General features: G+C 33.5%; 1 protein-coding gene and 1 long non-coding RNA gene across 3 annotated transcripts in view; both read left to right on the top strand.

Moving 5' to 3' along the window:
- The first annotated feature begins 1,682 nt into the window (after nucleotides 1-1,682).
- Nucleotides 1,683-7,714, top strand: LOC143229761 (uncharacterized). The gene is made up of 2 exons (XR_013016047.1): nucleotides 1,683-4,262; nucleotides 5,492-7,714. It is a non-coding gene; the product is annotated as an uncharacterized LOC143229761 (long non-coding RNA).
- A 15,030-nt stretch (nucleotides 7,715-22,744) lies between these two features.
- Nucleotides 22,745-27,056, top strand: part of LOC143229753 (tyrosine-protein kinase receptor-like) — a 215,406-nt gene continuing 211,094 nt past the window's right edge. For both annotated transcript variants that reach the window (XM_076462508.1, XM_076462507.1), the window contains exon 1: nucleotides 22,745-23,331. In XM_076462508.1, the coding sequence (XP_076318623.1) occupies nucleotides 23,016-23,331 (316 nt within the window). In that variant the 5' untranslated portion in view covers nucleotides 22,745-23,015. The remainder of the gene's footprint in view (nucleotides 23,332-27,056) is intronic.

The following is a 27,056-nucleotide window of genomic DNA, read 5'->3' as shown; positions in this document are numbered from 1 at the left end:
TATCTTTGTGCAAAACACAAAAACAAACAAACAAATTATAGTACTTATCAAGTCAACAAACAAGTACCACGTGACACTTGTTTTCAGCCATAATTGAGGAAGTTCTTTCCTCTATAAAAGTAAATATATCCTAATGTTGTTTGCTTTTTAATTCATATCTAGTAATCTTTGTATGTCTTCTTACGTATTATTTCGAATTTGTTTTCTCTCATTATTATAATCTGCACATATACTGTTGTTGGCTTTAATTTATTACTAGATACTTTATTATTTTATTCTACTTCAACTGAAAATAAATATAAAAAGTGTTTCTCATACTTAAAAGAAGGACATAAAATAAAACCATCAGCTATCAATTGAGGTTCCCGAGTGGCACAGCTGTGTGGCCACGGAATTACAATACTAAAGATCGGGTTTCGATACCCATGATGGACATAGCGCAGATTACCCATTGTGCATTGTGCTTAATTACAAACAAACAAATCAGTCACATCATTTAACTTGAAAGTTTGCCCTCCCCCAATTGGCACAGTGTTATGTCTGCGGACTTACAACGCTAGACACCGGGTTTCGATACCTGTGATAAGCAGAGCGCAGATAGCCCATTGTTAATAGTTGCCCTAACTATAAACTAACAATACCAATTAAGCTACGCAAGCAAGATAATTAACATCTGCGGTGTTGTCGGGTTTAAGGTTAAGCACAAAGCTACACGATGATCTGTCTGTTCTATGCTTACAACAAATAATGAACTTTTCATTTGTATTTATTAATGTGTATGCTCCTCCGAATACCTCTGAGCAAGTAGAATTTATTAATTGTTTAATTAGAGTTTCTCTAAAAGATAAAATCTTTGTGGTAGTAGAGGATTTAAATTGTGTTACGGACATTGTGTAAGATAAATCTCCGGTAAACTATTATCGCGATGTTAGTCGTTACAGTTTTATTACTATGCTAAGGACTTCCAATTTGTCAGATGTGTTTTGATTTGTTTATAATGTAGTTTTACTTGAAGGAAGTTTATTAAAGGGTCTTTGATTCAATCTCGGATTGATAAGATTTTGGTTCCTCCTAATGTGTTGCCTTTTTGGGAGAATTTTGATAGGTTTTGGTTTCTTTACACAGATCATGTTTTCTTGACGGTTGGTTTTCAGTTTAATACTGTTCCTCCTGGTCGTAGGTTTTGGGATTTGTTGAGGGATTTTGATAACATTTAGATGGTTCTTCTTTTAATATAGTTACGTTGAGTCTGATGTATTCATACTCAAGATATTTGACAATAGTATGTGAGGTTGAAGGATGTTATCAAACAAATGACTCAAGCTTATGGTGCCTGCCGGACTCGTACTAATAACGCACGTCAGACATATTAAGGCGATAAAGCGTGAGCATACTTTGATTTCATACTGTTCTTTAAGGTCCCGTTAAAAACTCTATGATATGGAGAAGTTACATGTAAAAAGGATAGAATGTATAGTATTAAGGTCCCATGTGAGGTTTTTTTTGAAGAGGGTGAACGTTCCAATAAGTGCTTCCTACGTACTGAAATGGTTGGAGCCAAGAAATTGGAAATTTGGCATGTTTTCACTCTATAGAATGTGTTAGTTTCTGATTCTAAAGATATTGAGACAGTTCTACACGACTTTTATTTTACTCATTATAGGTCGGAGGGTGTTGAAGAATCGGCTTTGGTAGAGGTATTGTTTTGTGTATTCGCCAAGTTAAACAACTCTGATTGTCTCGTGTGCTGCCGACTTCAGTGTTGATAAAGCTAGGAAGGCTTTGCAGCATCTTAAAGGAAACACATCTCCAGGGTAAAATGGGCTCACTATAGAATTTTACAGATGTTTTTTGTCTTCCTTCATTGAGGATTTTGCGCGGATTTTGCAGGAGGTTTTCCTACGAGATGTCTTACTTGATAGTATGAAGTGTGGTGTACTTATTTTGGTTCCAAAGGTAGGAGTTAGGAGATTTCCAGAGAATTATCATCTGTTAACGTCTCTGAGCTATGACTGTAAGATTTTGACTAAAACGTTAACTATTAGATTGTGTATTCTGAGTAAGGATGTAGTTGAAGTGCCACTCATTTTGAAGTTGTTGATGGACCATCTCAAGCGAGCACAACAGGGAGAAATTCTGCTGAAGATTAATCAGATAAAGGATTTTGATTGTGTTGAATATAGTTGCTTGTTCTCGTTGCTTAAACAGTGTGGGTTTGAGGATAACCTCCTCAAGTGAATCATTAACTATTATCCTGGAGTTTCTACTATTGTAAAATATAATGAATATTTTACTAACTCTATTAATGTTATTTGAGGTCTTCGCCAGGGGTTTTCTCCTTGTTCTACATAATTTGTGCAGAAACTTTCCAAGTATGATTATTCAACATAATGTTATTTTTGGTTTTTCACTTTTGTCAGTTACTAACCTGGTGTATTAATACGTTGGAGATACAACTTTCACACTCAGTGTTGCCATTTCTACAGCTTCAGTCACTCACAATTTGTCAACTTTATGGGAGAGGAGAGGGTAGTCTGGTTAATCATGATAACAGTAAGAGTTTGTGGCTAGGTAATTGGGTCTTTCGAAGAGTGAAGGTTTTTGAGGTGATTACAATATCTTTCCAGCCATTAAAGGTTCTTGGTATCCAGTTTCATTCTGATAGTGTTGTAATGTATGGCATCAAGTACCATGATATTTGTCGACTCATCACCTGCATTTTATCTTCCTAACATCACAGATATTTATCTTTGAAGTGTAGGGTGCTGATGGTTAATGCTTTAGTGACACCTATGTGATGATATCCTCTTCAGGTTCTACATGTAGAAAAGTTTGCTCTTGCTTTATTGTGGAGAGATTTTTTTTGAAGTTCCTATAGGTTGGTGATATTCACAATGTTTGTTATGAGATATTAGTTAAACCAGTTCTTGAGAGTGAGATCAATTTTTTAGACATTAAGCATCGTAAATACTCTTCGAGACTGAATGTGCTTCGGAATTGTTTATCTGAACAGTTTCATGAGGCGCTGGACTTTTATTTTGGATTATATGAAGATATGAAGCTTGGTTTTGATGGGTTTTTTTCTTGTCAAGTAATCCAACGTTTTATGACAATTTTATCTCTATACAATGCTGAGAGTTTTAAAGGGCAGGAACTTTTGGGTGGGTTTAATAATCTGCAAAATTATATTTTTTCGATATTTTGGAACAGCCTTGGTTTGTAAATCCTAATCTTGTGAATAACCATGGACAGACGTTTTATTTTTCTGAATTTGTTACTGCGGGAATCACAGACTCCGACATTTGCATTATGAAGTTATACCTCATTTACACCGGGAATCAGCCGCTTTGAGTTGATTTCTTCTAGCAACAGTGCGCTAGTTACGGAGTTCGTCATCAAACGTTTCTGTCAACTTTCTTCACGGCTACCATCAGGTTGAATATTTTTACTTACGTCTGAATTATCCTAAGGCATGTGTTCTCCTACGCGTATTTTATATTTTATACACAATGATGGTTTGGGTTTTACTTTATTTCAGGGTCTTTTTTTTTTTGAGGATTCTGGATTGCAGAATAATTTTCATCTTCACGCAACACATCAGTTTTGGAGAGAAATTATATCTGATACTGATTGGTATTGTGTCTGATACTGATTGGTATTCTTTGTGGAAGAGCTGTTTTCATCCTTTTGTCGGTTATTGACTGATACCGTAATTTAGATTGTCTTCTTTGGTATCATAGGGTGACCACAAATGTTAAATTAGTTCACATGTTTAAAAATCAGACAGGGTTATGTTCCTTCTTTAGTCGTACTCGAGAAACTATAGTTCATTTGTGTTTCAATGTCCCAATGTGCAGGATCTGTGTGTTTAGTTTGTTGAAGATAGTTTTGGGTCATATGTCATTGGATCAAGTGAAATAGTGAAACGATTGGTAGTTTGGTTGAATAGGTTTAAGTTCACATCATAACAAGCTCCTTCACTTCTGTACGTGTTTCACAAAAGTTGTGGTATATTCTGCACGTGATAATATTTCGACATGTGGAGTTCGTGAACATTTTGTAAATTTCTTTAAATCACAACTTAAAATAAAATCTATTTTGATTTTCTACGGTTTAAGTTCAAAGAGAAGTTATCAGCTTTCTATAATATCTACAGGGATCTTGGTCATTTGGTGAGTGAGGGTCTACAGGGATCTTGGTTATTTGGTGAGTGAGGATCTACAGGGATATGTATTGTATGAGAAGTTGCAGTAATATTTTATGTAAGTGTTTACTGTTTTGTTATTTAACCAATTTCTCATCAGTAGTCTTACAGGCAGTAAATTATAATACGAATCTTGTAATTAGTTGAGAATTTTATTGTTATGTAACGTTATTAATATTTTTTTAAAGAATATAATGTACTTATGTTAATAACTCCCTCTATAATGGTAGATGAATAAAGAAAAAAAGTCTGCTAATTTACAACGTTAAGAAGTCGGCTTTCGATATGCTTGATGGGTAGCGCACAGATAGCCCGTCGTGTAGCTGTATGCTTACCTTTAAAACACAAGCAAAACATTATGTAATTAATCTTTCATTGTCAATATCTTGCACGTTTCCGTTTGAAAAAAATTGAGGATTCAAACAAATCTGAAAACAAAAAAAGGCAACAATTGTTCTTGAAGACACTTTTAACATGTCCATTTTTAACTTAACTTTAAAAATCAACCATGTATACTCAGTATAAATAATTATTATACACTGCACGTATGCTCTACCACTCGTTGTAATTTTTAAAAAATATTATTGTTTACTTCCAATGCACATAGAATACAGACGGGCATGGCCAGGTAGTTAAGACACTCGACTCGTAATCTGAGGGTCGAGAGTTCGAATCTCCATCACACCAAACATTGGTGAAAGAGTATCCCAAGAGTTGGCGGTGGTTGATGATGACTAGCTGCATCTCATCTAGTCTTATAATGTTAGATTAGAGACGGCTAGCACAGATAGCCCTCTTGTAGCTTTGTACGAAATTCAAACTAAATAAGTTACACCTATGGTCTAAAAATTAATAGTTACATAAATTTCAAAACATTACATAAACAATGTTTGTCCCCATAGCCAATAAACTGAGCATGCCTAAAGCGTAAATATTAGGATTCTTTGTTCATATCCCGTACCTTTGAGGCTGTTGATTTGATATAACACATTTTGTCAAATCTCACCATTACGTTTGATAAGGGTTGTTGATGGATGCTGTTTACTAGTTGCCTCTCCTTTAGTCTATTAGTTAAAAACTATAGACAGCTATGCACTCTAGAGCTTTTTGCAAAATATCTAAAACAAACGCCTATAACCAATAATATAGAACGTTTTGCCTTATTGTTTCATACCTGAAACACAAAATGCAGAAAGCTGACGGAAGACTCAGACTTTTATTACTTACAAAACAATAGTTTCGATAAATGTGCAGTGCAAATTCGTAATAAATATTTATATTTTTCAGTTTTTCTAAAATGTAACGGTAGTTACAGAGAATATTCAGACATCACACGCTGATTGGCTGCCTCAGGTTTGAAGGGTAGAGACATTGATGTCATAATTCTACAAAGTGGAACCAGAAGACTCGTTGCTAGGCCACTACGTCAGTCAGAAGTTCGCATGCCGCCATTACACTTTGTTCCATATTGTACATTTATTTATTGTGAAAAGAACCACTTAATTGATGAGTACAAATTATTTCAAGATTATATAACATTCTCTCGTCCCTACTAGACGACAATGATTCCTTAATATAAGAGCATAGTTTTTATGACTGTAATTTAAGAGAAATAACCGTGTGATAAAATGTTATGGATTTATCTTATTTCTGTTTCTACAATGAACTTTGGCAATTTTGTAAATTTTATAATCGTATGGTTGACTTTAATATGTAAACATTAAAACTCTATTGTTATGTTGTACTGTAAGAATAATAATAAGTTAATTATAATAAGCACAGTCTCTGAACAGCATGTAAAAGTATTGACACGATCTTTCCTTAGAGACCATACCGTTTGTTCTGAAGTCACAGAGCGTACAATTACACGAAAACATCCACTTTGGTATTCATGGTAATTACTGCTCTACTGATATAGTGATGAAATATCACAATGTTTAACTCATTCTCCGACAGGTTCTTAATATTTATACGAAAATAAACTATTTTTTTTACAGTTATAGTCAATGTTGTGATATAACTGATGAAATATGATATATCTTGCTTTCATTACATGATACAGAGCCGATTGTTTGTCAAGTAGTGGTTTGACATGCACGTGACTAACGAACAAAAGTCAAAGTTTCGCTCACAAAGTTTTAACATTTGATGCCACTTCTTGGAGATTTCATTTGTTTAAGATTATGTATATGTTTGTATAAGTGCATTTATATAAATGAATGTTTAAACGTAGTTACAATCGTGAATTATGAGTGGATATTTTGTGGTAGATATTTTCAAAATGTACAATGGTGTGGTCTCAATCTCTGTACAAATCATTTTACTAAGTGTTGTATTTGTTTCATTTACAAAGTCATTTCAATGAACATTTATATATTCCCCAAATATTACTACAATAGGCTCTTGAAATTATACAGAATAGACATAACGTATTTCAAATGGAGATTCGTCTCGAAGATGGTGAAGACTAGAGATATTCTTCTTCTGAAGAAAATAATTTCGTTTAAGCAAAAAACATTAAAGACCCTATTCAGGACCATCATCTCATTTTTAAAAGAAAGCATTGATTTCATATGTTACCTTTACTGCTGAGAAGTTTCCTACTTCTCGTAATTACATTAAACATAAGTATTTGTTTGCTGTCTGATTTATTAAGATTCATATTTTGTCTTGTCTCTCAATTTTATCAGTAAAAGGTTAAACTGGGCACATAATTGTCTGAATTTTGACCTTTAGTCAAGCTTCAAGTGTACGTGTTCATAATCTGTTACATTTTATATTAAATACTGATTTTAACGGAAAAAATCAATAATAACATTTGATGTTATTTGTTGAAATGTAAAATATAACACACGTAGCTTTAATAATGTTTCAAAAATCTATGGTAAAATGTCTTGTGATAAATTCAGTTTGTTTTCACACATTGTTATAGAAAGGAAAAATATAAACGCTAATTGAAATACTAATATAGAGGTAAGATGCAAACGTTTTATGAAAGCTAATCCTGTATTTTATATGTTAAGATGTTTAGTGTATATTACTGTATCTTCAAGTTTTGTTATTGAATGTTTCAATACATATGACAAGAGTCTTATTTAGTACTTTCTATTTTTACTTACATACAGTGATGATAGCATATCTATATGGAGACTTGTATTAGATGGTTAAACACATTTGTTAGAAACGTGAACAATCAGTTCGTGGAGTATAATTAAATAGAAAATATACAAGAACTGTATGGTTGCTGTAATGTACATATTGAACATGTCCTGTAAAATACTGAGAAAATAATATCTTGAAAACACTTTTAGTGTTTTGTATCAGTATGTAAGGTGAAAGAACGAGTAATCTGACTTTCATGTTGAGTGATATACAAAAGATGACCATCACTAGTCAAGTTAAAGTAAAGTGGACAATAACGTTGTAATATATTATCTATGAATTTATGTAGAAAATATACAGTTATGTACAGTTTGAATAAATTATTTTCAATATTAATAATAATATAAATATATATGATATTTATATCTTACTAATGGATAATATAAATATGATATTTATATCTTACTAATGGATGTCTCCTCATAAATATCAACATCTACAATCTATTACAATATTCAAATTTGATTTCAAAAAAATATTTTATATCACATTGAACTTTATCAGTGTCCTATCTCAGTTAGAGATGATTCAGCCTACATATCTAATATTACTTAAGTGACCACAGTGATTGGTGACTGTATGGGTTGGCCTTCCTATCTTTTAATGTTAATGACCTCAGATAGAAGTGGAATGAACACCTATACGTAGTAGTTCATTCAATGTTCAGGATGGAAGTATCTACAGAAAGGTAAAAATATAGTTTTCTACAATAGTAACGACTAAAAATATATATTTACATAGATCCTTTAAACTTTAACAGAATAAATCAACTAATAAAGTTAAACATGAAAATTATTTAATGGTTTAAAGAAGCATCCTTTTCAGGTTGATATATGTTATATAATATCACAGATATAGAAATTAATACCATAGAAAAATTAATCGGTGATAGGTGTTTTTTACTTTCAGAAAATGCAAAACATATGTACCGCAAGTTAGGTATATAAGTAAAAACTGCAGTCAGCATGTTAAACATATACTAAATCAGTCCTTCAAGACAACTGGATATACAAACTGTCCAGGTCAATATTTATGAAACGATATATTGGACGTAATAAAATTTTTTCAGCAGTACTTTAAACGTGTTATTAACACAATCAACCTTTATATAATATGTGTAATACAGTTAAATATATAGATAAACATTCTAAACATAGGTTGAATTAGTTTAAATTTGTACGTAGTCATATAGAGGTATAGTAACATCTGTAATACAGTTAAATATATAGATAAACATTCTAAACATAAGTTGAGTTAGTTGAAATCTGTACGTAGTCATACAGAGGTATAGTAACCATGTCCCTCGTAGAAACGCCATCTGCCTTTCTAAGATATAGAAAATACCCATATAAACATAATCTGTCCATAGTAAAAACCTTGTAATAATAAAACTGTCAACCCATATAAGTATTGTCAGTCTTCGTAAAACATATATATGTATAAAATACAATTAAATATGTGTAAACAAAAACTGAAAACATAAACCAAGTCGTGTTCCAATCTGTACGCAATCCTACAAAAGTATACTAACAGTGTTCACTTATGTAAATAATATCCACCTTTTTAAAACACAAAAGACACCAGCAAGACCGTCTATTTACAGATTCTTATTAACAGATTCTTCTTAGTAATGATATCTGCTTATACAAACATTATTTCTTGTAATGCAATTTACCTATAGAACTGTTCACTTACAGAACAATAGAACATTGATAGCATCATATGCCTATTGCAACTGACCCTCAGGTATCAAAGCACGTTATCACCTCTTCACTGAGACAGTCGTGCCCTTCGATACCAGTTGTGGCCTAACATCGCACCTATTGGTGACATGATATCCTCCGCCTGTGATGGCACCCAAGTAACATTTTCTTAGCAATGCACGCTCTGGTCAAACTTAAAGGAAATATGACGTCATTTTATCTGTGCGTGACACTATGGTATCATCGCCTGTACCCTTCCCTTGAGGCAGTCAATGAGTGCGTATGTCTGAACTACAGAGGTAACTATTAGTAACTAAGTTTTTAACTTCCTAAACACACGCCTTTTTTGTACAATTATAGTCCAGCAGGTTGATTATCCTTATTTCAGTTATAAATCAAAAACTTCGTGAAATCATATCAAGATATAAAGAAATAGAGCAATTAAACAAAAGCTCAGTATTAAGATATATCTAAACTCAGTAGTATGATATATCTAAATTCAGTATTATGATATATCTAAACTCAGTATTATGATATATCTAAACTCAGTATTATGATATATCTAAATTCAGTATTATGATATATCTAAATTCAGTATTATGATATATCTAAACTCAGTATTATGATATATCTAAACTCAGTAGTATGATATATCTAAATTCAGTATTATGATATATCTAAACTCAGTATTATGATATATCTAAACTCAGTAGTATGATATATCTAAACTCAGTATTATGATATATCTAAACTCAGTATTATGATATATCTAAATTCAATGCTTGTTAAGCACAGTGGGACATTTTTTAAAAAAGAATTGTTTGAAGTTTCATAAATCTCTTTCGTGCAGTTCAGTCTTCGATACAAATTACTAAAAGAAGAGGGCCCGGCATGACCAAGCGTATTAAGGCGTTCGACTCGTAATCCGAGGGTTCGAATACCAGTCGTACCAAACATGCTCGTTCTTTCAGCCGTGGGGGCGTTATAATGTTATGATTTATCCTAGTGTTCGTTGGTAAAACAGTAGCCCAAGAGTTGGCGGTGAGTGGTGATGACTAGCTGCCTTCTCTCTAGTCTTACACTGCTAAATTAGGGACAGCTAGCGAAGATAGCCCTCGAGTAGCTTTGCGCGAAATTCAAAACAAAAAACTAAAAGAAGAAAAATCGCCAGTGGCTCAAAGATTACCAGGATAGCTCTTTTAAGTTAAAGAAAGCGAGGTAGGTCTATATAGATAAACAGTGAAACTAAAAACAACAAACCTAAAAAAGTTGGCTTCTTTCCACAGCGTATTCCATCCCAAATTGTTTACAGTTATTCTTGACTACTGTTGCGTCAATCGATGCTAAATATGTTAAAAAGAAACAGCTAGTATATAGATAATATTATATGAAGCAGGGTAATGAATACAGTTCAGTCTTTTTTGAGGAACAGCCAAGAACACGGACCCGTTTTGCTGTAGAAACTAACTGGAATATTCTATTTCAAAAAAAAAAAATCGCACTAAATATATACTTCTTCTTTGTTGTTTATTTTTAGAGATTTTGCGCAAAGCTACATGATGCACCCAGCTGTCCCTAATGTTGAACTGGGTAGAAGGAATGGCGCTATAGTCAATATCACCCATTGTCAACTCCTTGACTACTCTTATCTGATCAACTTGTGGGAATGATAGTCACTGCTACAGCGCACACCTACAACCCCAAATTACGGAGTGCGTTTCTATGGGAACGGGATTTCCAGTCAAGGTACTCAAAGCACTAGACCACATCCGAACGAAATATCTACAGTTTCCCATCATTCCTTTAAAAGCTTCTCTTATTGTTTGAGATAAGATCAAAGGACAAACTCATTTTCCATTTTAAAGAGGTGACGACTATAACAATGACATGCCCCCGCTAGTACAGCGGTATGTCTCCGGATTTACACAGCTAAAATCAGGGGTTCGATTCCCCGCGATGGGCTGAGCAGATAGCCCTTTGTGGCTTTGCTATACGAAAACAAACAAACAGACGATGACATTAAACCCTAAAATTCAGATAAAGCACACAAACATTAAAATTTGTAAATGTAGTACGCAACAATACTATTTACCGTTATCAATAAATATTTTGTTTTTCTTGTGTGTTTGAATATTAATGAACAAAAACCTATTCACAAGTTGATCTTGTTTATTGAATTCAAGAACTGAGATCCAGGTGAACGTTAAAAGTACTAAAACACACATAAAAAAACTTCTACCTGTGGAATATCAGCTACCAGGTTGCTTCCATCTTAACATAAGTTAAGAACTTTTCAAAGTGTACGAGACTCTAATTAAAGCCCTGATTTTTACCTCACGACAAAATCGAACGTTGAGTTCTCTCAAAACGTTTATGGTTATTAAATATGAGATTAAACCTAGCCAAACATTTCTAATATATTAGTTACATGCCAACTATCCTTAAACCAAGTTGCACATTTGTTGATAACATTATTAAATAAACACCTACTATAGCTTTGATTATTACTGGCAATAAGAGTGGATCGTAATTATAAACAAAACTGATCACCTCTGATGCCTCTAACTAACCCTCCGCTAATACAGCGGTATGTCTCCGGATTTACACCGCTAAAATCAGGGGTTCGATTCCCCTCGGTGGTCTGAGCAGATGGCCCTTTGTGGCTTTGCTATACGAAAAAAAACACACGCCTCTAACTAACATTTTTGAAGTAAGTAGTGACCCCATGAGTTAAATCTTGGGAGAATTTAATAAGTCAAGCTTAGAAAATAAATGTAAAAGTAGGATGTTGGGAGAAGTTAATAATCAAGAACGTGCTATAAGCAAGTTAATACAATTATTAATAAACTTAAACTAAGCTCATTAAGACGTTGAAAAATTCAGACAATACTTGCTGATAACATGCTATAAGAGTGGTTAAATAAGATTAGACTAACATCGTTGATACGCTGATAACAGGTTATGCAAAGTTACAGTATTAGTTCAAATCATTTTAATTTACTGTTAAATAGATTATTGGGTGGCTCTAAGGTAGTTTAAGCTGCGTAAGGTGAGTTAAAAAGGTCAAAAGAACGGATTCGCTATACACAAGTTATTTCAAAAGTTATTACCTTTAAACTAAGGTTTGATATTCGCTAAAAACAGGATATAACAATTACTAATGAACCGTAAATTAAAATCCTAGACACGTCTACAAGTTATTACTTAGTAAGCTTAAACTAAAGGTGAAGGCCTTAACAAAGGGTATTTTAGTAGTTAAGGAATTTAAGCTAAAAGCATGGACTAACTAACAACAGAGTATTAAAATAGTTAACAAGACGAAGCAAATGTCGTGAACACTCTGACAGCAGTTTATTACAATAGTTAATAAAAGTAGACAATGATCGTGAACACTCTGACAGCAGTTTATTACAATAGTTAATAAAAGTAGACAATGATCGTGAACACTCTGACAGCAGTTTATCACAATAGTAAACAAACCTAGACAAAGATTGTGGATTACCTGACAATATGTTATCACAATAGTAAACACATCTAGACGAAGATTATGGATTATTTGACAACACGTTATCACAAAAGTAAATAAACCTAAACAAAGATTGTGGATTACCTGACAACACGTTATCACAATAGTAAATAAATCTAGAAAAAGATTATGTATTATATGACAATAAGTTACCACAATAGTAAATAAATCTAGACAAAGATTATGGATTATCTGACAATACGTTATCACTATAGTAAATAAACCGAGACAAAGATTGTGAACTACCTGACAACATGTTATCATAATAGTAAATAAACCTAGACAAGTATTACAGGCTATCTGACAACAGTTAGTAACACTAGTTAATAAAGCTAGACAAATATTACAGGCTATCTGACAACAGTTTGTAACACTAGTTAATAAACACAGACAAAGATCGTGGACTACTTGCCAACAATTTGTTTTGCATTGTACTATTAAATAGATCACTTGACGATTTCAAGTTAGTTTAAGTAGTGTTAGTTGAACTAGGAATCGTAGAGAAATTGACTCTCTACAAAATGGTTTTGAGAGTTTTGGACAGATGATTGAGGTTGTATTTGTGGTATGAGAAAACGTTTATTATGGATTTCAACAGCCCTAAAGGCATTGAATTCCTCATAAGAAAGAGTCAGTAGGCGGAAACCTCATAATGGGTAAAGAAATTACTTAAAACATCGTCGCTCAACGTCTCTCTCGTCCAAGGATCCAGTGCTTCTAAGGAGGGTGTCGTCCATAATCAACATTCTCTATCAGATTATGGCAACACTTAATATGTCAAACCTCCCAGCTAATAGCACCCACCATATACCTAGGTAGACTGAAACAATTGGAGTAAAGTGTCTTGACTAACAAATGAATGTTACAAAAAAATTTCGAACTCCCACCTATCCAACTACCAACACAAAACGTGAGTCTATTGAGTCACACTCTCCTGTAAATCTAACGTTATAGAATCACTGATAATTAGCTACGACAACACTTAGGAAGGCTAAACTAAGACTGTGGTTTCACTGATGTTGTAGCACGATCTTAATTAATAAACCTATGTCAAAGTATTAAACTGGCCAACAACAGATTACCACGGTAGTTAAGAAGCTTAGACTAGGATCATTACCACACTGGTAACAGGTTTTGACAAAAGTTAATATTGTTAAAATCACGTAATGGCACTAAGAGAGAGAGATGTCTTTCGAAACTTGACTTGAATGTTATTTGGGGTATATTATTTGAACCGTTTTCACTATTCTAGTGTAGTGCCATAGCATTAATAATCTTCAAAATTTCTAAAATGTACAGTATTGGAAATGACCTGAAAACAACAAGTAAAGACTATTTTAAATGCAAAGATTATGGAATTTCTTCCTCGTTGCTGTATTGAAGTGTACTGTACTAGACTAAATTTATGTGTTAATAGTTTACAGTGCGACTGGCTGTCATCTGATCAATCACGCAGTGCACCGCCAATGTAAGTCCTGTAAAAGTGCAAACAGTCAAACAATTTTTAAAAGTTGTATGCCAAACACAAGCGGGGATACCTGGGTAGAAATGACACAAGATAATTGTTTGGAATTAAAGTTGTGGTTGATGAAATTTCATGTTTCAGTAGGTGAAAAATCTCAAGAAAGTAGATCAGACTAGATAACACTATGTAACAAAATTTTTACTTTTTCTTGTTCCTGGGCAGAAAGTTTTATTTCCCAATTGCTTATGTCTAAAGTAAATGGAAAAGACCTGCTTTTCTCTTTAAACTTATAACGAAAACATGATGGGAGACTATATTTGGGGACTAATACGTAAAAGTGATTTACATTTCAGTCGAAAATCTCGAAAACTACTCACTTCTAAACATTTTTGTATCACTGTAGTATAAATACATGTAAATCTTGATTCACATGTTGTTTTATTCAGACCTCATGTAAATGAAAATGTGCAAATTTCCCTGATTTTACATAGAAAATAGGTTAATTTCTAAACTCCATTATCCAGATCACAAAAGCAAAGTTTGAAGGGAATAATGGCCATTTTCTGTACTTTTACAACATATGTAATTAAGAAATAACACATACTATCCAGGAAAAAAATTTGTGTTACATAGTGTTATCGAAACAATTAGGGCCTCGTGATGTTAAATAACTCTTTATATTATTAAAGACTATGATAAGCAGACTATCTTAAGCGCTTATTATTTACGAAACGATATATAATATATACTAGGTTTTACAAAATCCTTGTATCTGTAATCATAGGTGTGAATATTGCCCCAAGAGCAATAAGGTACACATTAGAACAAAGTGGCTGCAGTGGATATATAGATGACCAAAATCCACTGTTTGGGAAAAGGAATCACATACAAAACAGTACGATTGGAAGAGCTGAAGGAGAATGGTACATACCTAAAACAGTAGAGTGAGAAGAGCTGAAGGAGAGTGCTGATACGTAAAACAATATGGTGAGAAGAGCAGAAGGAAAATGATACATAGCTCAAACAGTAAAGTGAGAAGAGCTGAAGGAGAGTGGTACATACATAAAACAGTAGGATGAGAAGAGCTGAAGGAAAATGGTACATAGCTAAAACAGTAAAGTGAGAAAAGCTGAAGGAGATTGGTATTTCTAGATTAATTTAACAATCAACCACAGTTTACTTCATGGCAGAAAGAATAATGGTGTCACTGTCAAAATACGGTATGTAGAACTACAATAAAGCATGATGGAGGATCAACACAACTGTGGACTGCATTTCACCCAGTGGTGTTGGAGATCGATACAAACGTAAAATTAAAAAGAAACAAACACAAAGCTACACAATGTATTACCGTTTCTCTGCCTACCACCGCTATCAAATCCCGGTTTCAATAGTTGAAAGTTTGCAGACATACCGATATACCACTGGGGGATTAGCAATTGAGAACCAGTTACAATTATAAAATATCTGAACAATAAATGAATACAAATTGTCACCACTCTGATGGCAAGAGAGATTTATTTGGTACATAGGTCACCAAGAATAGAAAAGTTCAGGGTGACCCACTCGTTGCATTGCATCAGAGGCAAAACTAGATTATATTTTGTTCAGTAAGCAGAAAAGTAAGGAGTGCAGCTGATCTTAGAAAATATAGCATTTAAACCAGGAAGAAGGTCAGCTAGTAAACATTGCTTTAACAATTTATTTATTATTATTTTTTAACAAAATTGGGGTATGTCTGAGGATAAATCACAATTGACCTACATTATATCTGTTGAACACTATCGCTGTTTAATGAGTGACAATACCAAAGTCATAATATATGTTACATTACTCAGTGATGAAGCTATTACCTCTCATTAGCGATATAAATATCAGTATTTGACTCAGAAAGATAAACAAATATATTTCTGGCAGTTTTGACTACTGCTCACACTTTTCTGAAATTGTATCACCCATTATATAAGTTAGGTTCATCTGCATTGCATTATAATACACATTGAGATGAATCTGATGACCAGGTTTATGGACATTACCTCACATTATGGATCAATCGTGGTCCCAAGATCTGTGGGTGCTTAGCAGTGATTGGGAATCCTCTTGTAAAATTAGTTTGTTTGTTTGTAGTTAAGGTCAAAGCTGCACACTGGGCTAGCTGTGCTCTTCCTACCACGGGTATCGAAACCCGGTTTCTAGAGCTGTGCCACTGGTGAGCTGTAAAATTAGATTAAAGATATTAATCTTGGTTATGTCCTTGATAACAGCAGTGAGAAATTAAACTTCTCATCAGTAAAGAGTAAAATAGTAGAAATGTGCACTATTTTTTCTGCATTCTATTAAAGTAACAAACCTGAAGGAAATATGTAGGGATTTAAAGAGACAGTTCATTGTTAATAATACAGAAGACAAGAATTATCGTCTAGTTTATAAGAAATGACACGTTCATGAATATTTTAATACATTACCACATGGACATTGAATTTTATTTACTTATTTATTTATCACGAGATTCTGGCCCCAAGTTTATGATCTATATAAGATAATTCATGGTGAATTTATTTTCCATTAGATTCTGAGATAGATAACTGTTTACACTCCCATTTACATGTTTAGTGTCAAGTCCAACAGGAAGTGTAAGCAACAATTTAGTCTATTATGCTGAGGTTATGTATGTTATTTCCAAATAAGTGATCCATTACATTTACCACATCTTCTGAGAGAGAAGAAACATCTATATCCCTACTTCTTGAGTGTAGCTAGTTTTTGAGAAATAAATTTAGCATTGTTTTAAATGGGAAAAATAAAAACGAGTTCTTGGAAAGGTTTTTAAAATATTTTTTAATAATCTGTAGTTGTTTGAATGCCCCAAAGTTAATCAATTTTAAAAACTAGGGACCTGGCATGGCCAGGTAGTTAGGGCGCTCCAATCGTAATCTGAGGGTCGCGAGTTCGAATCCTCGTCACACCAAATATGCTCGCCCTTTGAGCCGTTGGGGCGTTATAATGTGACGGTCAATCCTACTATTCATTGGCAAAAGAGTAGCCCCAGTGTTGGCGGTGATGACTCTAGTCTTACACTATTAAATTAGAACGGCTAGCGCAGATAGCTCTCGTGTAGGTTAGCGCAAAGTTCAAAACAAACCAAACCATAACTTATCGACATAAACTGCCCCAAAAAACATGAATTTGAGAATATCTTTTAAATGATAATATTACTATGATAAACATAAAAAAAGCAAAATCTTAGATGATACATGTCTTTATTTATGTTAAGAAAATACTAAGTCAAAAAGTAGGTTTACGCAAATACCCATAGCCCGAATTCTTTCATTATCTGGTGGTATGCCAGCATAGACAACTGGTAAAGCTGCTGTAATTAAAAAATATATGAGACACGCAAAACAAAGAATTCACATTCTTGAAAACCTTGCACACGCACACATATTTTAGCAATCTAAACTTTATAAAGCAGCTGTCAATGAATATTTAAAGCCTCTAGATAATAATATGAATTCTGTCATACAAAATGATAGTTACCCGTAGACCATAAGTTAAAGATGATAAACCACTGGAAATGTGTCTTAAGACCTTTCATTAGCAAGCCATGGAATCTCATAAAATTACAATAAAATCACTGTTTCACGAAACTTTAGTGGCCGTCGACACCATTCCTTAATAATACAAAATGATAGCTCAAATACTGTTAAACCTAACACATTCCTGTGGGGATATGACATGGTCGTAAGGTGTTAGTGATTAAAGAAGTATTCACCTCATTAACGATATGCTACAAAAATGAAAGAAGTTTAATTCTACCAAACGAAAAACAAACTACGCAGAACATTTCTCAGATATTAATATACCACAAGAAGTTATTGGAAATGTAAATAGATGGTTGTATGTGAAACATAAAGATCACACTATACGTGTCAAAAAACTCACATGTTCAGTATCTAAATGGGATAATTTTTAATAAAGCAGTTTTGAATTGTTTATTTATTTGTTTCTGACACAGTAGTCCTAGACTGTTGTAAGCCTCTTAACCTTAGCAACATTTTGAGTCATCCAATAATTAACTCCATCTGCTCCAAAAGTCAAATTATTGTTAGTTAAAGACAATGTTGATATTAAACTAAATAAAAGTAGTTGATATGTGTAGTAACTAATGTCTAATGTAGATCAAACATTATTATATATGTATAATAATTATACATATAGTGCTAGTTATTGTTGTGTAACCATTTTATTTAGATCTGTGAAAGTGCTAGGATATCCATTACTATAAAACAGGACACAGCCTGGTGTGTCGTCTGAATAAATATACTCTACACAAACTAGTAAGATATAAATTTTCAAGAGACCGAGTTGGTTGTTTTGGAATGATGAACAACGACAAGCTGATTTGGTGGATCTTTCTATCTAAAATTACTCTAACAACCAGCGTAAGTATTTATCAATATGTATCAACGTGTTTTCTAAATATGCACGGGTTTATCCACTCAGAGATAAGAAAAGCTTTCAAACAAGTTATAAAACATGTTAAAAATGTGTAAAATTTATATTAATGCAAGAACAGCATTTACTAATTGTCAAGGAACAAGTTATTCATTTCTTTATTATACATAATAAAACAAAGATTTAAACACACTCTTAAAACTAGAAAGTGGTTTTTAACTTATTCACCATAAAGTTTACAAGGATATCACCATGTTGAGAAATCTGGTCAGCACCCGTAATCAGTCACGTCACTGCACTCTTAAAATGAGACCAATGAATATTAATCACACCAATCTGTCTATGGTGTCAAAAACACCTTACAAACCAACCATAACAGTCAATACGTAGGAAGTGTCTAGAATTACAGCTTTTATGGCCAAGTGGTTAGGGTGCTCGATTCACAATCTAAGGTCGCGAGTTTGAATCCCTGTCACTCCAAACACGCTCACCCCTTCAGCCGTGGGTGTGTTATAATGTAACGGTCAATTCGGTTGGTAAAAGTGTAGCTCAAAAATTGGCGGTGGATGATGATGACTAGTTGCCTTCCCTCTCGTTACACTGATAAATTAGGGACGGCTGGCGCAGATAGCCCTCGTGTAGCTTTCAACAAATATCTTTTAGTCATGTTTAAATATAGAGGTAAAAATCAGTTAAGCAGAAAGATAGAAACCCATTTACATCTACATATCGATATTAAACAATTAAACAAAGAGAAATAAACAGCTATGAGTGTATGTGTATACATCTAATATAGAGAGTTCTATAGAAATCATTTTCAACCACTGTCATAAGTCTCTGAATACATTTCTTTATGGTTGTAAGGTTCTGTTACAGTTTTATACAGGCTTTTATATAGTAAAAACTACCAAAGTGTAGAAGGTGTTTAAGCCTACTTTAGCAATTAATTTAAGTTAATATAGAAATGGGCAATCAAAAGAGGTTGATTGAAATTTAACACAAAAGAACACAATGGACTATCTAACATTGTATATCTACAGACGTACTACTGTGCTACTACTGATCTTCAAAACAGGAAGTATTCAAGGAGAAATAAAAAGTAGAATTGGACTAACTAACGAAATATGGAGAGATCGAATGTGACTGACGCCCGGCTTTTACATGTATGTATATTAATAATTAATGTTATTTCACTCTAACGTTAGTACCAGTATATCTATTTGTAATCTAATTTAAATATTAGGTCTAATATACATGTAAACGTAACATAAGGCTTAGATGAAATACTATTTCATTGAAATCCTCAGTAACTTTTAATATAGTTATTTTTGCAGCTCAGTGTCAAAAACTGAGATGTTGCTCTATCCGCAATAAAATTTCGAATCGTGCAGTTTGACTATAGTTTGACAGTTACGATTAGTCACTCCCTCATCCACCTGGCTACGCCAGGCCCTGTTATTTAGGATATTACGTTTTAGAATTGTGAAAGTCACCACGAAAATAGGTTACGAGTGCCGAAATAAAGGCCTGAGCACGTTTATAAGGTTCAGAAAAATGAAAAGAAAGTTAACAGTTCTTGACCTCGTCATTCTATTGAAATATTTTCAAGACTTTGTAGCTTTTTTGTTTGTTTGTTTCCTTTCAGAAAGGCCAGGCATGGCCAGGTAGTTAAGACACTCAACTCGTAATCTGAGGGTCGCGGATTCAAATCCCCGTCACACAAATATGCTTGCCCATTCAGTCGTGGGAGCGTTATAATGTGACGATCAATCCCACTATTCGTTGGTAAAAAAGTAGCCCAAGAGTTGGCGGTGGGCGGTGACGACTACCTGTATTCCCTCTAGTCTTACACTGCTAAATTTGGGTCGAATAGCGCAGATATCCCTCATATAGCTTTGCACGAAATTCAAAACAAAGGAACAATCCTTTCAGAATTTTACTCAAAGCTGTACGGCAGCGCTACCTGCGTACAGCTTTCCTAATCTTGAATTGATAGATTAATTAATAGAGACGAGACATTCAACGTAACCCACCGCCAACTCTTGAGCTACTCTTTTCTAGTTGAATAATAAGATTTGATCGTCACTTTTCTTACAACACATATTGACGTTAAGTTCAAATTGTCTGAAAATAGAATTACAATACAATGCACTTAAAACAATAATTATTGATAACTCATTTCCAGGCACCATTAATCTATCAGATGTTAATCAATAAAACTACTTAATATCTCCGTATTTCATAATAGCATGAAACTCTAGTATGTATTTTTTTAATTCTTCCAAATCGGAAGTAAAAGTAAACATGATTGGTACAATTCCTTTAACAACAATGTAAACTAGATAGTAAGGATGGCGTTTATATCATTTTTACATAACAGCACAGGCACACAGTATAGTGGAAAGTTAACACACAAAAATAAGGGTAAATTAAACTTAATTGTACATAAATATATTGTGTTGGTCATGGCACTCGACTCGCAATCAGAGGGTCACAGATTCGAATCCCCGACACACCAAACATGGTCGCTTGTTCAGCTGTGAGAGCGTTATAATGTGACGGTCAATTTCACTATTCATTGATAAAAGAGTCGTACAAGAGTTGATGGTGGGTGTTGTTAAATATCTGCCTTTCGTCTTGTCTTTCACTGCTAAATTAAGAATGGCTACCGCAGATAGACCTCCGTGTAGTTTTGCACGAAATTAAAACAATATGAATTCTATTAGAATTCTAACGCTAGAAACTGCATACCGGACAAGTAAGACCTTTTGTTCGTGTTGTCTGTTACCTTGTTCTTGTTTCGAGAACAGTTAATTCACATAAACTGTAATAGTTAAAGTATAATAACTATAAATACAGACACATAAAATATTAAAGTTCGAATAGTGGAACAAATGGCTTTGATTTTAAGTTTCCACTTTGAGTTCATGCGACTGCACTTTAAGAGATATAAGTTTGATTTAGGTTTCAGTTTTACCTCTTCACTATTCAAATATAGATTTGGATCTTTTATCGAAACCGACTTACAAGACGAAAAACAACAGACTTTTCACTTGCTAAAAAGCAGTTTTGAAGACAAATCCACCATCGTAAAGATGGTTTATTTTTCTGACACTCGTTCAATTAACACGAATCTTGGTGTAATTGTGACTGTCGATGTGAAATGAAATAAGTGAAAACAGTTTTCAGGGTATTCTTGTACACACAGCTCAACTTGTACCGTCTATTCGTTGTTTCCACTTTTTAAGATTTAAGTAAAGTTACGAACAATGGATAGTGCTCGCTCAAAGTAAATAAAAATATCTTAAACTGGTTTTATAAATTTAATTAGTGCAGTACGGTAACTAGTAGCTTACTTTAGCCTTTTAACAAATCAAAGAAACAAAAAACATTGATTTACTCATTACAAAGAAAACAAACTCGATTGTAATAGGAAAAAGAACCGTTAGAACTTTTGTAGCATCTGATAAACATACGTGCACGAGTCCTCCTTTAACAATCTATATTACTCAGGCCACCTGCAGTCATTACCTGAACAAAGTAGATCTACATATGTACGATTTCTTACTTTTAACAACCTATAGTCATGTGGCAATGAATGACAAGTCTGGATGTAAAAACTCTAATTAGTAGCATTTTCTCATAGAAACATGAAAATCACTCGTTAACTGCACGTGTTAACAACTTCTTTACGGGAAATAAATAAGCTTTATAAATGCGATTTAATCTCCAAATGTAACTAAATCGTTTCTTTATTGTAAACTTCCTATCAGTTGTTGGATGACAGTATGGAGGACGAGGGTTAAATGTTAGGCGTCATAAAATATTATCAAGAAAGATTATATTCACTTGCTACGACTGCTACATTGTTTGAGTGCTACGTTTAATTAGATATATATTGTACGATCATTGTATTTTAAATTGTTTATTTCAGTCGAAGTTTTATTTTTTTGTTTTGTTTTTAGGAATGTAATAAGTCGCATCATAGTTTTTGTCCAAAATTCCTTCACGTGTGCATGTGTTTACGTACTTGGCAAAGGTTCTTTTGGCTAATTACACTGTTACGTCATTCATGTGAGCGCCTTTCTCAAAATGTTCGTATATCTTTTAAATAAACATTGTGTGTTTTAACTCTGGCACTAATTTCTACTTCTGTGTTTTGTCATTTGCACATTGCTTAAATAAACGTTATTCCAGGCAATGCCGATTAAAAGAACACGTCAATACAAATGGAAGGGTTTTCTCTCAACAATTAACTTTAATCTACGCGTAATCCATAAATAGTACAGCTTGGAATGTAAGATCATTTCACGTTTAGAACGATAGATTAACTACTGACAAAAGAGAACATGTGTTCTTTACTACCGGAAGAGAACTCTTTTCTCGGCCATATTATTTGTGCTCTCCCTGTGACTTAGCACAAAACACGTAGAATAACGACGACCAGTGCGCGTGCGGGTGTTACCATGGCACCAACCTGACATCAGTGCTCGCGCCAAGATGCGGCAGAGCAAGGGGATGATGGGAGACAGTAGCCGTGGTGACGGCGACGCAGAAAAATATAAGCTGTTACACGACATCAAGATGTCGCAAGTTTTTGGCTATTTTTCCATTTTGATAACACATTTCTTGTTTTTTTTTCAATGCTCTACTTGCTCAGAATTTGACTGCGATTTTGAGAAGCCCTGTGCATGGACCTGGGCAAAGAATCCAAGCTTTGTTGCGATTTCCCCCACCAATATCTCCCAGTTTCTAACTCTACCTATACAGCAAGTGTCATCGGTGCCAAAAATGGACGCCAGTAACAAGACTGATGGTAAATTCTTCACATGATTTTAAGTTTAAACATAAGTGGATATTTTTCTGACAAGTGGTTAAACAGAAAGATATACTAGTAGACATATAGACCAGGAAATGTGTTATTTGTAATTGTTTTATTTTATGTATCTTAAAATTAGCTTAATATAATATTTATATATATATGCACGCAAGCGCGTGTGCATGTGTGTGTGTGTGTGTGCGTCATAATTTATTATTGCGCACGTAAAATATAACTTAATAATATTAAAACATATAAGCTCAGCTTACAATGGTTTTTTTTTCTTTTACTTCGTATAGACAATATAATCATACTCGTAATAGCATATAACGACAAATTAACAGTAACCAACATAACGTAATTGTATAGAACACTATAATACCACTGCAGCTAGAATGTATAAAATATATTTCCGACATAAGTCTATATAATGGCGATTTAACATCGTATTTTTTAGACATTAAGAATGTCTACTGTTTATACCGTTCATTCATTGTCTTATACATTTTGCGTAGGTTTCTTGTAACATTGTATCATGGTCATTACAGTTTTTTCTTTCTTGCTTGTTTATATACAACATTTCAAAGAATTCAGGAAACATTTCATCGTATTATTAAAAACTATTACCAAATAATTAGATGGCGTTGATTAATATATTTTTCAGACTTGAGTTGTTTCTTTATAAACAGGTTTTATAACATCAACAATTTCAGAGCCCCTTTTCAAACTCTACATGTTTTGAAAGCGATTTATTGCAAACATTTCACAGGCTGAAAGATTCACAACATGTTATTTTCATTGTATTCACCATAGGTATCAAATCCCGAACTTTTAATGTCAGAAGCCCGAGACCTTATCGCTGACACACTAAAGAGCTAAGCCTAAAATATAAGCAAACAAAAAAAGAAAGATTAATGAATATTGTAGGTGGAGCGAACATTCGAATATATTTTTATTCTTCTTTTCAAGAATCGTAAGACATTCGTTGGGGAGATAGAGCATGCGTAATGATCAAATTCCAATGTGCCCGATAATTTTATAAAAGTCTGAGTGAAATAGGCAAAAAAAAAAAAAACAACAACTACAAGTTATTTACTTAGAAATGTATAAAAACTACTGCGTTTCGTGTCAGTTTGTTTTAGGACATTTCCCACTGGATCTTAATCATACAGTCCAGTAAAACAACTATTCCTGATTACACTGGGGAACACTCATTTTGTTGCATTTAAAAAAAGACCTTTCTATAGTCAATTTGAGTGTGTTGATTTCAAATCTGAAGTCGGTTTTTGTCTGCAAGCTACAGATTTTATGCAACTTGACATTTTTATTTATTTTTTAATTTTTCGTTATTATAGGAAATTATAGGAATAGCTTATCAATTTGTTTGTGTATTTTATTCAGGTAGGAATTTGCGTTTGTACACTTCATCTGGACAATCTCGTTTAATGCTCCAGCAGTAGTCAGCCATCATACTTTTGTCCCAGCGCCCTTGGTAGCGTTCTTCCATCACCTTTAGGTCTTGGTGGAATCGTTCTCCTTGTTCGTCACTCACAGCCCCCAGGTTGTCAGGGAACTTATCAAGGTGGCTGTTCAAAAAATGGACGTGAAAATGCTTATACATGGTTTACGCAAGTTCACATTTGTACAATTTCATTAACCTCAAATTCCATACAAACTAGAGCTTGTAGAGAAAAACTAATTTCAGATTTGAAATCAGCGCCTAAAACTCCTTCAGAATCAGTTAAAATATCCAATGCAACTCAAAGTTACTGAAAAAGTGTTCCCCAGTGTTATCAAGTATAAATAGAACGCTAAAGATCTAAAAATTAATTATAATTGTTACTGTCACATTAGATTTTAATTAATCTTAGTTTATTGATTAAATAAGAGCAATTAAATCAGCTACTCTAGTATTTTCATGTTTATGGAGAACTGAATGTTCCTGAGTTAATGTTCTCTTAAAGAAGCCGTTTCTGAGCTCTACACCAACAGAATGTATTTGACATGTTTTTCTCCAAAGCGATTGGAGTAGTTACGTACAAATGAATGTATGATTTGAAGCCCTTCTAAGATAGCTACTCACTCATAAGTTATCGATTTTTAACCAACATGCGGACAAAAGCCATTGACGCATGCGCGAGACAGTGACTGTCTTTTTTTTTTTTTTTTGGCACGAGTACAAGGACTGCGTGTGTGTATATATGCGTATGTGTTTTTTGTCATAGGAACAGGGATAGGTAAAATAACTAGTATATTCATTTGTAAACTGCATTTCTATCATTTGTAACACTTTGATTTGAGTCTTCGTCAAGGATCTACTTACTGATGTTGTACAGCGTACAGATTTAGATTCTATCCAACATGCCTAGATGGAACAGCATACTGGTTAACACTGGTATCTACATGCCTGGATCTAACAACTTACTGGTTGACATCTAAAAGTAATCTGTTTGAAATTGGTATTCAACATGCGTAGATCTAACAACATACTTGTTAACATTTACTTAAAGTGAAATATTTCTTACGTCTATTACAAATCGTTTTCCAGGACTTTACACTTATATATATATAACAAAACTGAAAATAATAATAATGTATCATGTACAACAAAAGCTAATCGTGACCCAAATATTACAACATCTACTCAAATAGACACGTGTCACAATCGTATAAAAAGAACTATCAGACTAATAACCAGCACTGGTCACAATTCTTCAACAGTTACAAAAGGATGATTTAGATATTCCATTATTGATCAGTGATAGAATACACAAAATCATGTACCAGTAACTATGAGATCAAAAACAACACTGTTCAAGTTCAATCGCTCCCAAAAACTGCCAGTCGTGATTCACTTATTTCAACTATTGTAGTCCTATAGACATAAGTCGATCTTATAACATCACTAACCGGATCAAAACCGACAATGATCACAATTCCTCAGCAATTATATGGTATGATCCACGAATTCTATGATTTACCATTCATATATATAGACAAGTAATACTTGTGTACCAACAATTAAATAACTAACGATTCTTAACTGAAAACACGAACTCTTTCTAGACTAATTCCCAACGACTGAACAATAAACAACTAAGGCTACACTTATACTTTTGTACGCCATCAACTAAAACATAGTACATGTTTAAAAGTTAATGAATATACGTTCAGAAGTTTGTGGACTATTATTTCCCAGACGGTATTCATATCACCCATAAGTACACTGACACCAAGGTATTAGGGAATAGCATTATATTAAAAATATAATTACAATGATTTAAATTATTCGAAGCATGTTCATAGAATTTCAGACTATATTAAGGAAAAGAGTTTATAAATAAACAGTGAATAAAAAAGAATACTGTTCTGAACCTTCACTGATTGTTTAATTGAAGATTAGTCATGCGCATGAATCTATATCCTCTTTGAATGGGGTGCAGAGTTGTAATAAAAACTGTGTACACGCACCCACTTACTCATAAGCTCAAGACCAGTAATGAACATGAGTTTTTGTAGATATAGATATTAGTAGAAGAACAAGACACGAGGTGATTAAATTATTTCTGAAATCCTCACAGTTTGTGTTACTTTAACAGTCTATTCTATTCTGGTTTGCTTTATTCTAAGCAAACTGTATTAACCGATCTTTCTTTCTTTTATCCTTGGAGGTTGGGGTTGGCCATGCGGCAGCGTTTCGATATTTTGGATTTGGCGAACCA

The sequence above is a fragment of the Tachypleus tridentatus genome, chromosome 10 (assembly GCF_004210375.1).
Source record: "Tachypleus tridentatus isolate NWPU-2018 chromosome 10, ASM421037v1, whole genome shotgun sequence".
Lineage (NCBI taxonomy): Eukaryota > Metazoa > Arthropoda > Merostomata > Xiphosura > Limulidae > Tachypleus > Tachypleus tridentatus.
Note: the sequence above shows the minus strand (reverse complement) of the source record. Positions and strands in the feature narration are given on the sequence as shown.